The sequence below is a fragment of the Meriones unguiculatus genome, chromosome 20 (assembly GCF_030254825.1).
Source record: "Meriones unguiculatus strain TT.TT164.6M chromosome 20, Bangor_MerUng_6.1, whole genome shotgun sequence".
In the NCBI taxonomy this organism is placed as follows: Eukaryota; Metazoa; Chordata; class Mammalia; order Rodentia; family Muridae; genus Meriones; species Meriones unguiculatus.
In genome coordinates, this window is record NC_083367.1 from 26,582,901 (window position 1) to 26,595,125 (window position 12,225).

At 42.2% G+C, this 12,225-nt stretch overlaps 1 protein-coding gene across 7 annotated transcripts in view; it reads right to left on the reverse strand.

The window, feature by feature from the left end:
- Positions 1–12,225, reverse strand: part of L3mbtl3 (L3MBTL histone methyl-lysine binding protein 3) — a 97,597-nt gene that overhangs the window by 63,091 nt on the left and 22,281 nt on the right. For 5 of the 7 annotated variants that reach the window (XM_060373401.1, XM_060373405.1, XM_060373406.1 and 2 more), the window contains 4 exons: positions 5,625–5,736; positions 5,196–5,270; positions 3,494–3,653; positions 2,119–2,251 (listed from right to left, as the gene is read on the reverse strand). The exons of 1 other annotated variant lie outside the window; for it this stretch is intronic. In XM_060373401.1, coding sequence (XP_060229384.1) covers positions 2,119–2,251; positions 3,494–3,653; positions 5,196–5,270; positions 5,625–5,736 — 480 coding nt within the window. The remainder of the gene's footprint in view (positions 1–2,118; positions 2,252–3,493; positions 3,654–5,195; positions 5,271–5,624; positions 5,737–12,225) is intronic. One more of the 7 variants, XM_060373402.1, reaches the window with a different exon arrangement.

Genomic DNA, 12,225 nt, shown 5'->3' on the forward strand with positions numbered 1-12,225 from the left:
CACGGGTCCTGTTCCCTCTTCATTAAAACACACCCTGATCAGGAGGGAGGGTGGGGTTGGGAGGGGATGAGGGTGGGGCTACAGCTAGGATACAAAGTGAATAAGCTGTATTAAATAAAAAAAATTATCTTAAAAAAAGAAAAAAGAACACATCCTGATCTTAGCTCCATGACTTATGGCTTGCTGCTCCTCATACATCATTGGTCCTTTTTGAAGGTTTCCTGCTAATGTCTACACCCATTCAGCCTCTACACCTCTCTAGCCCATATGTTTTAAGGTTATTTCTGTGTGTGAGGATGGGTATGAATGATATCAAGTGGTATCGAGCTCAGCGGACAGCTTTGGGTGTTATTCTGTGAGACAGGGTCTCCTGGTGGCTGGCTTCAAGCCAGTGAGCTTGAAGCCATACAAAAGTCATTGAGGTGCATGGAGCATTAGGGCAGAGTGGAACGAGGAAGCCGAGGTTAGTGTGTTTTGGGTCAGGTCAACTTTATGGCTTCCTGAGTATAGTGGGAAGATGCTGGGAAGTTCAAGCAACTTTAGCTTCAGCTGGTCTTTGCAGGGCCGGTTTGCTTTGACCTGTGTGCACAGGAGTGGAATCAGAGAAACCAGTTAGATATTCTTGCAGCGTGCTAGGCCAGAGGGCCATGTAAGACAGAAGGTGAATGATTTTTTGTTAGAGTTAGGTAGGACTGTGAGGACATATAAGAAAAGGGGCAAATCACAACTTCTGTGAATAGTAGATTTCTGGATTGAGCAAATTCCTGGAATGGGAAGGCAAGGGTGGGGTAAAGGCTTAGCAGGCCTCTGGGTGTGCAGAGTTTGTTGGGCTTGGTGTTTACACGTCTCGAAATCATTAGGTGGCCAAACACAGACACACGGAATCAGGGAAAGGAAGCTGGAGATGAGAGTGAGATTAGTTCTTTTACAAATAAATGACCCTGAGGAATGGGGAGATGGTCGGTAAAGCACTTACCCTATGATTACAAGGACCTGAGTTTAGATCCCCAAAACCTATAAAGAGCTGTGCTCAGCCAAGTGTGGTGGCATATACCTTTAATCACAGCATTCAGGGAGGCGGGGGCAAGTGACTTGGAATTCTGTGAGTTTGAGGCCAGCCTTGTCTACAAATCAAGACCAGGACTGCCAAGGTTACACAGACAAACCCTGTCTTGGGGGGTGGGGAAAGTCTAGGCTCATTAGCATCTGCGTCTAATCCTAGTGTTGAGAATGTGGAGACAAGAGGGTCCCTGTGCTGCAACTGTTTCCACCTCAGGTGTGTTCCCTTGGACATCATGTGCTGGAGAGCGCTAAGTGCCCACAGCTGGCTCCTCCTTCCTTTTCTTGGTGTTCCTGTCTTTTTTGGAGCCCTCCCTGAATACCCAACTCAAGCTAATCAGCCAACCCTGATGCTCCTACTATTTTAGATGCCAAAAATACCACTAAGGACAAACTGATATCTCTCCAGTTCTTTCTGCTAGTTTATCATGCGCCCTTAGCCACAACACAGCATCTTCAGGAAGAAGGACCTGATTCCAGCTACAAGTCTGACTCATCCCCATATCCCCAGCCCATTGAGTTGTGCCTGGCAGATAACAACTGCTCAATACGGATCTTAGCTGAGACGCTTCAGAACCTCAAAGTTCTCTGTTCCTGTAAAACCACCAATACCTGCTTCAGTGTGAAAGTGCTATGTTTCAGTTAGCACATTTTGAGTGCTATTTTTCCCCTAGACACACTTGATATTTACATGTCATTTTCTATCCACTCATATAGTTTATGAGATCTATCTGCAATTTACCAAAATGGGACTGGCATTTGGCTGGTAAGAGAATGTAAAATTCATTCACAAAACATAGGGCTTGACTGTCATCTCTCATCCCAGCAATAAATTCCAGGAATCCAGCTTCAGAACCCTGAGGACAGATCCTGTTACGTATTATTCTCATTGTGAGATGCTGACAGTGAGGCCTAAAGTAGGATGGAATCTCCTGATAGAAACGGTCCCTGAGCTAGCGTTCGCCAACTCAACCGACTGACCACAGAACAGACCTGGTGCCTGGCGGCAGCCCAGGGAGATGGCTTGCACCTCTGAACGGACATATCAGGGCTACTAACCATCTCATCATCTCTCTCTTCCCCGTCCTCCTTGGAGTCGGCTTTCAGGGATAATTTTGGCTTTTTCTTCCGACTACACTTGGGATCCTCTTCCTCGTTGTCTTCGCCTCCATCTCTCTCTTCCTTCTGATCTCTGTTGTGTTTATAACCCCAAAAACAGTGACAGGAAACAGTAACTATCAAATATCTCCATGTTGATTATTGATGTGAAGATTACTTAAAAATTACTCCCTAAAGGAAACATTTAATTATGAAAAGAAGTCCTCAGGTATTAGCATATAGGGAACATTTAAAATCATGTTTCATAGATCTGTCTGGGTAGAAACTGGAAATTATTTTATATACTAATTTCAAAAGGGAACTAGCAATATATATGACATGGATTACTTTCTGCCATAATTATAAAAGGATCAATTATTTATAGAGATATACATGTCCAGGGCAATTTGAAGCCAAGCCTAGCAATTTTAAGACTGGAAGATCCAATAGAAAGGACCAATTATAAATTTGTAAAGAATCAGTTTGCCAATACAAAACAATCAGCAACTTCTAAATTGATTATGATATGTGGGAGTCGCCCCTAAAACAGGAGTCAAAGGGCTGGAGGGATGGCTCAGGGCTAAGAGCTCTGGCAGCTCTTGCAGAGGACCCAGGTTTAATTCCCAGCATCCACACGGTGGCTCACAACTGTCTATAACCACAGTTCTAGGGGAAATGCTTATGATGCAGAGACATACATGTAGGCAAAACATTCATACATATAAAAGTTTTTAAAAATTAAATAAAAAGGTCAGGTCATTTATTTTGTCCTATATTGTATGCAAGAAAAAAAAGTTTTTTTCTTTGCTCCTAAGAGGCACTGTGTTAGATAGTCCCCAGATGGGCAGGCAGCACATCATTTACTGTGTGTCTGTTTACTGAATTCATCCCCTGAGGACTTATTACATTATCTACTATGGACAGTCCTAAGAGTTGACTGCCCATCTTATCAGGGGGAGTTTCCTTCCCAGTGTGGTGTTTTAACAGAGTTACCTAGGGACTCCGAAAATATAAACAAATGTTTTGTCATAAATATCAGTATGTGTGCGCATAGGTCAGAAATACCTGATTGCTCTTCACTGGAAACAATCAGATTCATGGGTAACAGCAGCCAGCTACATACAGAGGCAGAACATCACTACTGTATCGGACCAGGTGTGAGAGAAGGCACTGTAGCTAACTGAGGGGTCTAGGGCCATCTGTAGCCTGAGGGAGAGTCTAAGGAACAGGTACGACAGAGGAACAGATGTCTTATGGCACATTTAATCCCTCGTCTCCTCAGATGCTAAGAACTGCAAGTCTCTGGCCCACTTCAGATGGAAGAAAAGGAACCTACTTGTCCTTGGTTCGCCGAGCACAATTCTGGCTGCAATAGTTTCCTCCAGAAAGACACTCATCTCCATTGCCATACTGACAACAGTTCTCACAAAATTGAAGCCCATCAACTTTTGATTGCTCCTTCAACCTAAATGGCACCCCAGTCTTCTCTGAAAAGACTAGAATATGAAGAAAAAAAAAAAGGAAAAAATCAAAACCACGTCCCTGGGCACTCCGAAGAACCACTTCTGCTAATTTTGTTAGCGACAATAAAGAATAATGTTTGCTGAATGAATCAGTGATTGAACTATAAAGCTGTGGGTGGGGCTAAGCTTGGCAGGAAATCAGTTGAATCACTCCTGTTTTTAAAAAATCTTGAAAAGGGGCAGGTGTGAAAGCTTTGACTTTTAATCCCACCCTGCAGGAGGCAGAGGCAGGTGGATTTTCATGAGTTTGAGGCCTGATTGGCCTACATAGTGAGACCCTATCTCAACAGCAGCAAATCTCCCAAAAGGATAACCAAACAAAGAAACAAAAACACCACATGAGACCTTGGCTTTCTCTACAGAGTTCAAAATAGGATGAAAATAACTAAAATTAGTTACTGAATTACAGCTAATACGCCTGATCTAGAAGACCTATAGATGAACTTTAGATAAAGCTAAAAAGATCATGTATGTTGTTTCATGTTTATAACATTCTGATGAGTGATTTTTATTTAATTGACTAAATTAACAGATGTAAATTTAATGTAATTGATCTCCAGGATCATAATAATCCAAATCATTTAGGAACTCACATTTCTTTCTGCCTGAATCATTAAGCAAACATTTATTAGGCACCAATTTATGCTGGACACTGATAATGTCAGTATAGACCTTGCCCAAGACAGCTCACAGTCTAGAAGAGAAGCCATGAAAGAAAGCCAGGACTTAGAATCACATGGGATGCATGCAGCTATGGATGTGCAAGCAAATTCTAGGATTGCAGGGGAAGGATTGATTCATTCAGCCAGGGATAAAGGTGGGAAAGAGTTTCTGACACAGAACCTCAACAGGGTTTTAAAGGCCAAAGAAAAATAGACAAAGATAGCATTTAAACTGGAAAACAAAACAAAAAACAAACAAGGAAAAAGCAAAACCAAAACAGCATGAGTAAAGGCAGGAGAGCTGAAACCACAGGGTGATCCAGGAAAATGACATGTAGGTCCATGCTGGCAGGGCTGGAGCAGAACACACAGCGAAGGGAACAGAGCTGGGTGACCAAGCAAGCAGGTGAGTGGAAGCCACCAGATTTTTGATGGCTTTGCTAGGTCTGCAAAGGCAAAGAGAAACTAACAAATCGGCAGGTGAGCAGTCTACATAAGTCCCACTGACTTCAGAGTGCAGGATAAATCGGAAAGGGGTGAGTTAGAAGCGGTGATTATTTAAGAGACATCTGTAATAGTTTCGGTGAGAGTTAGAGGCCTAAATTAAGGCAGTTGCGGTGATAATAGGAAAGGCCAGATCTGAGATTTATTTAGGGAATAAAAACCGAGAGTGTTAGGTAAGAGGGAATGGGAGGAATAGATTCAGGATGACTCCTAGATTTCTTGATTAGGCACCAGGTAGGCGGTGCTACAGTCAACTGAAATATGGGTTACGGAGGAAAGAGCAGGTTCATGGGAAGGGAGAAAGAAAAAGAAAATGAGTTGCATTTCAGACATGTGCAGTTTGAGGTACCTGTGGGACATCCAGGTGGAGATGTCCAGTAGGCAGGTGGAAATACGGGCCTGGAGCTCGGGGGAGAGGTCGGGGCTGAAGATAGATTTTGGAGTCATCAACATATATGTGTTAGTTACAACCATTGGAGTAGATGAGAACAAAAAAGTGCCAGGCTTTTTGGCTAAATCACCTAGGAAGGCCATTAGCAACTTGGGCTTCCTTGATAATTGCAGCTAACCTTGTGCTAGTACAGATCTGGCATTAGAAATAAGACAGTTTATAATTATTTTAAAGTACAAAAGCTGGGTCCTATGTTTCGTTACAAAAGCTTACGTAGGGATGTGAGACCCAGAAGTACTCCAGGGCTTTCAAAGTCTGGCCTCCTATAAAACTCTGATTTTAAAGCAGTCAATAAGAGGGAATGAGTGGCAGATGGGCGGGCCTTACCCTCTTGGGCAGTAGGAACCATCCAAGTGGTAGTGGCGGTGGCTTTCTTAACACTCTCCATTTCGCTTTCATCTGTGATGACTTCCAAAGCTCCGAACTCATTCACCCGAAACTGGCAACAACATGGGGGGGGGAGCGAAATTCACAAAAGTCCCTCAGGGCATTGTTTATTTCGTGGCTGACACACAGACTTTAAGCAAACTAACCATGTTCCGAGAGTTGAACAGTCATGCCTTTGATAAGGTTTTTTAACAACGAGCCCTTTCATTTCGTGAATTATGGGTTGAGGAAAGCTAGAAGGGAGTACTAGGTGTCACTACAGGTGTGCATATGGAAAGCGACCCTGTGCTGGCACCTCAGACACATTTTCACTGAGATTTCTGTTTATTTAATACTATTATTTATTTAGCAAAGCTACTGAAGCAGGATTCTCTTTCTGCCCCCAAGAAATCGACTTTATCTCACTAAAGCTGACCTTGTTCAAAGAGAAGGACATAATGGCCTGTCACCTTTCTCCTTATGGTCCAAGATGGAAAATGCACAAACCATGAACTATTCCCTCCCCCCTGCCAGACTTCACACTTCCATTTTCTTTCATTACTCTCAAAAATTTTCCAAGAACTTTAGCTCCAGTTTTCCCAAACGGAGGGGAGATAATGGAGAACTAACCGCAAGGACTGAACAAGTCTACAACGTGCCATTTCTTCACTAAAAGGGGAAGAGCCCTCTAATGTCCTGATTCTCATTCCTGATCCTACAAGCTTCCTCTCACCTCACTTTGGTAGCTGCTGATAAAACAGGGTTCTGCCAGCTTACACTTGTGTTGAAGGTTTACCCTCTGCTACCGTGCCGTGGCAGAGACCCTGCTCACCCTGAGTCAAGAGTTCATGGAGTTAAATGATTTCTTCACTCCCTCCCATTTCTGTAAAGCAGAGTAGCAGTCAGAATTCATAGGTGCTTACAGGATGAAACATGGGTAGAAAGCTCACATTTGAAAAGACAATAAAATGTTTCAGATCTTTTACCCCATTATATATATATTTTTTTTCCACACTCATTATATAAAACTATCAAATTGTTTCTAGACTGAATGAATTGAAATAGTTCGGGAATGTGGGAATGTGTTCTCCCTATTACGTATTTTGGATATGCATTCACAGGTTATGCTGTGCAGCATGTACATGTCAGTTTAGAAAATAGTAAAAGTTAATTTCATGGACAAAAACTAACAATTTTTTTTGAAAAAGGAAACTTTAAAAAAGAAAGAAACGCGAAACTTCAAAAAGGAAAAAAAAGGAACCTTAAGCACCAAATCCTCAAAATAAGGCTGACAGTACCATCTACTGGGCAAGAACAGATAAAACAAGCTACCATGATCATTATTTAATGATATTAAAGAATGTGATACAAAAATCAAGTGAGTTCAGATATATTTTTTTTAAGTAGGCACAAATGATTCACCGAAGATGAGTAATTCCGCTTTTATCCCTTGCTATCCACACTAATGTATTCTTATTGACAAACGTAAGAGGTGAGACAGCACCAGACTTAGAGGAGACAGAAAGGATACTGCTACCCTGCAGACCAGCCTGCATTCTAAACACTCCACAAAGGACACAAGAGGGGATCTCTGGGTGCAAAGCACAGGCCTGACATTTGGAAGGGTGCAAAGGCACTTTCCCCTCTGTTGGGGACTTTTTAATAATAGATCACTAAAAGACACTCTTGAGGTTACAATTCCCATGTTATTTCTTTTGATGTTGTAACCTAAATCCCAATTACCAATATGTTGTAAGGCCAAAGATGTTCGTTCACTAAACTATCAAGACAAGGTGAAGCCATGCATTAAGAAGGGGGTGCTACATTTTACAGCTGACTTCTGCCTTGCTCTTGCAGGTCCTGCTCTCTGATGAAGAACAATTATTCATACTGGATGAGATCCTATTGCTTTCAGGGGAGCACCTGCATTTTACTGGGGGACTCTGAAAGACTAGCTCCTTCTGACTCAGAGGACTAATTTTCCCTGGAGAAGTACTTCAGATGCCATTCAAAATTCAGGTAGAGAAAATACTCCAGCCTTGGGAAGCCCTGCCAGGTAAGCTTTCCGCTTTGTCCCAGCCCCACTCTCCTAAGGCTAAGCCAGAGAGTTACTCTGCTAAAGCTTATTTCCATTTTCAAAGATCAAATTAGGTAAAACTCCTGAAGCTTGTTTTGGCAGAAATGCTGTGAAAATGAACAAGGTCTTTCGAGATCAGCAGTGGGCACTTGCTAGCTCCTGAACAGTTTGTCTGCTGAGGGGATTCTGCTTCTGAAACCCCTGCTCTTGCTGCTTTCCCCAGCACCTTCCCAGAAGTCTTCACAACGAGCATTTTCAGCTTAAATGATACCTGGTTTTTAAAAGCTTCCTGGTCTCCAGCTGAAGGAAGTTTCCACCTCTCCAAATGTGTGCTGTTTCCCTATGTCTGTGAATGTTGACATGCTCTGTCTTTAAATAGCAGTGTGCCCGTTTCCATGCTATCAGTCTCCGCTGCTCCAGAAGTATACTACCTACCTAACTACCTAACTAACTTACAAAAATAGACAGAAGGGGCTAAACGAAAGGATGAAGCACAGTACAGGTAAAGTACTCCCTCAGAGGGTTAATTTCCATTTCTTTCACTTCAGCACCCAAAAAGATGTTTGTGCTTTATTTCAAGTAACTATAGCTAATTAGTCCAGTATGGAAAGGGCAGAACACAACAGTGACAAGAACAGGAAAATGTACCCAAGAGAGGAGATGGGGAGAAACCAAGGGGCACTGAGGTACAAGGAGATGAGACCAGAGAAAAGTAGGGGCCAGAAAACCAAAAACCTTTGGGGACTTAACTCAAACTTGGCTAGGAAGGTCAATGGCAGCTGCTCAAGAAATTTAACCAGAAAGATGGCAGTGCAGTTAGCCAGCCGGCGGCCATGAGACTGCTAAAAGGGAAGTTTTCAGGATGGCAAACCCTACATAATGGAGAACTTGTTTTCACAAAGGGAAGGTGACCTCTGTGTAGGCCAGACTGTATCAGCTGGATGCACTCCAGTTGGAAGACTTACATACCAACTGTGAGGGAGTTCACACACCTCTAAACACATAGAACCATTAAAAAGCAGCAGCCTGGGCAATGTAAAGTTCCCAGCATGATTTAGGGGAGCAAATTTTATGAATTATTCAAAGTGCTAATATTTTAGTTTAGTAAAAAAATTAATTTGTCAACCTTTCAAACAACCAAGATTTTGATGCAGGAAATGCTACATAACATAGCCCATGAGATGGTGTGATGTGACAAAACTGATCCTGGGGCGTCACAACCCACGTGTCCACTCACTCCTGATAGGGAACCCACGACAGACCAAAGTAGGGGTACTACCAAAGCTCAAGATGGTGAACACGTTTTTTTTTTAAATTGGGGTTCTGTACAGGAGCAAAAATAACTCAAAGACAGCTGAATCACCAAAGCCCACCCCATCATAGTTGACAGCTCCCAAAGCTGGGAACCTGGAGCACACTGAACAGCCTGCAGGAAACCCAACAAGTTGAAGAGTGTCCTTTCTCGGTGCCTCAGCTGATCTAACCCTCTTCCAGGCCGCTCTGCTGGTTTTTCCTTCTTCCAGGTGGCTCTGCCGGTCTGATTCTTTGCAGTTCCGCTAGTGTGGGTGTCTTCTTTGTAGCCTAACACTGCTATTATGAGAGGGACTCTTATTCCTTGCTCTGGTAGTGGCTGGGCTGGGGGGTGAGGTGGGCTGGGGGGTGGGGGAGGGGTGAAATTTGTTCAGTTTCAGGGACTTCCTGAAGCTATTTTAAGTTGTTTTTTACCTTAATGCTTAAGAAGGACGGCTTGTTTAAATCTCATAGGAAACTGTTACACAACAGATAGGCTACAAATCTCAGATTAAAAGGGTTATAAATAATATATTTTGTGTGGGAGGGAGACACAGGAAGACAGAGAGAGGTAGATGTGAGTGCCCTATGCGTACACATGATGGTACATGCATCATCCACACTATACAGAGGCCAGAGAATGTCTATGTCACTCTCTACCTTATTGTTTCATTGAGAAAGATACTCTCTAAACCTAAAGTTAGGCTGGAGGCCAGAAAGTTTCAAAAATCCTGTCTCGGCCCCCTCCCCCAACTGGCCTTTGTACATGGGTGCTGCGGATTCACATTTAGTTTTTCTGTGTCTTCCACTAAGTCACTGCCCCAGCTCTTGAAGTTATTTGTTAAAGTAAGGTATCAAACTGCCTACCCCACCCCACGAAGTAGATTGGACACATGGTAATTATTCCAGTAATTGCAGAAGTTTAACAGTCATATCAAATAACCCTGATTGTAATACCCTAAATGACTTAATTACCTGATTATCTTAATAAAACTAATAGGTTAATTTCTAAAATCCACTGCTTAGAAAACTTTAAGGCAATCCAGATTTCTTAGCAATGAAAACTCCTCTTTACAACCAAAAGCTAGCTAAAAGAAAGTTATAAATGTTGTCATGTACCTGACACATAAAAAGCGCTATACAGTGAAAATGCACAATAATAAGCATATGATATACTAGAAAGCTTTCATACTATATCACAAAGTCAGAAAATGTACACCGTAACTATTTGTTTGCATTCTTGTCAACTGTCATCTCCTTTGTACAGATGTGATTTTTTTTGTTGTTTTCGTTTTGTTTTGTGCTTTGGTTTTTTGAGAGGGTTTCTCTGTGTAGCCATGGCTGTCCTGGAACTCACTCTGTATATCCACCTGCCTCTGTTTTCTGAGTGCTGGGAAAAAAGGCATCCACCACCACCACCCTGTTCAGATGTGAATCTTATGGATCCTAGCAACCCCCCATTTTTTCAGATAAAGCTTGCAAGATGTAAGGGTTTTAAAGAATCATTTGTAAGATTTATTTTATTATTAATTACACATATGTGGCCAGGATGGAAGAGGGGCTGTGAGGGCATGTACCCTTAGAATCCAGACGATGCCCTGGAACTGGCTTTCCAGGCAGCTGTGACCTGCCCAGACAAACTAGAGTTTCCCCACCAAAGGAGAGCATGCTCTTAACTGCCAACCCACCTCTCCAATCCCTGATGTTAAACAACTTGACAAAAGTTCACAGGGCTAACCTATGGCTGACATTATCAGAGCTTGAGAAAATTTTGTTGTTGTTGTTTAAAAGTTTTCAACATTCTATGTCCACCATACCTCTTGAATAATGTCTGAGCGGTTTAGTTTCTTTTTGTTCTTGTATTTACTTATTTTACTGCAGAGCTATCTTGACCCAGAGAAATTAACTGTTCCATGACTTGTCATCCTACATAACTGAAACTGAAAATTTCTTCTCTTTAATAATCTTAAGTGGATGCATAATATGTGTGTATACTTATGAGCTCCATATGCTATTCCCGTATACACACATAATCCATAATGTTCAGAAGGGGGAAACAGCAATTTTACATCTTCAAACATTGCCACTTCTACATGTTACGAACCTCTGAAATCTTCTCTTTTAGTTATTTTAAAGAATATTATATGTTACTTTAGATTATAGTTACCCTATGGTATAAAAGAATACCAGAGCGAAGTGCTGGATTTTAACTATATTCTGGTATCCACTTAAAAAGAATAGTTTCTCCAAATTTTACTAGACCTCACTGCAGTGGTTTTGTTTTCCTTAGCTAGTCTACTCACACTTTGACTTAATTAAACCTAAACCAACCAAATTCTCAAACATGTTTCCAACGGCGAGCAGATGTTTAAATTGTACCCTTGAGGATACAGTGATGGCAGTGACTTGGCTAAGATATTTGCCAAGCAGCCATCCAAAGGATTAGAATTCAAGAAGCCTAAGTTAGGGGCAACATTTTTCTATTTGAGGCAGCACAGAAAATCAAGTATTACAGACACAGGCCAAGTGAGAGAAAGTCCAAACATCTGAATGACAGAGTACAAACACAAAGTCTAAAAGGCCACATGCCACAGACAGGTTCAAGGTCCCAGAGATAGGATCACAGCAAAACAAAGTGAGAAATGAGAAGCGGGGCCAGGTGGGTGCTCGCACGACTGTTTCTCATGGAGCAGCTGCGCTGGTCCTAACGCAGGCTCGGTCGGGCTGCAGACATGTAATGGGAAGCACGTATGCAGTGGGCAGACTGAACCCCATGAAGAGTGGAGACCCACGGGGGCAGCATGTATGCAGTGGGCAGGCTGAACCCCATGAAGAGTGCCCTTTATATGAGGTAACAGTCTGACTTACACGAAGAGCCTGCTGTGGAACAAGTGTTTGTACAAAAATTCACATTCATAGTATAAATAATTTAGAGGCAGTGAATAGTCCTATTGATTCAAATTTTTTATACTATTTTAGCCAGGACACTAAGGTCCGGGGAATGTGGTTATCCACTCAAAGCTACAAAGCCGTTAGTAAAATAATGGCTAGACCTTCCAGGTCTGGCATTTCCGTATATATTGGTCATCATCATAATAGACCCAAAACAGATAGAGGATCCTCCTCAAAGCTATTGATTGATTCCCTCAAGCTAAGGATATTAGTCCCCTAACCCAAGTGATGAAATATAATTCA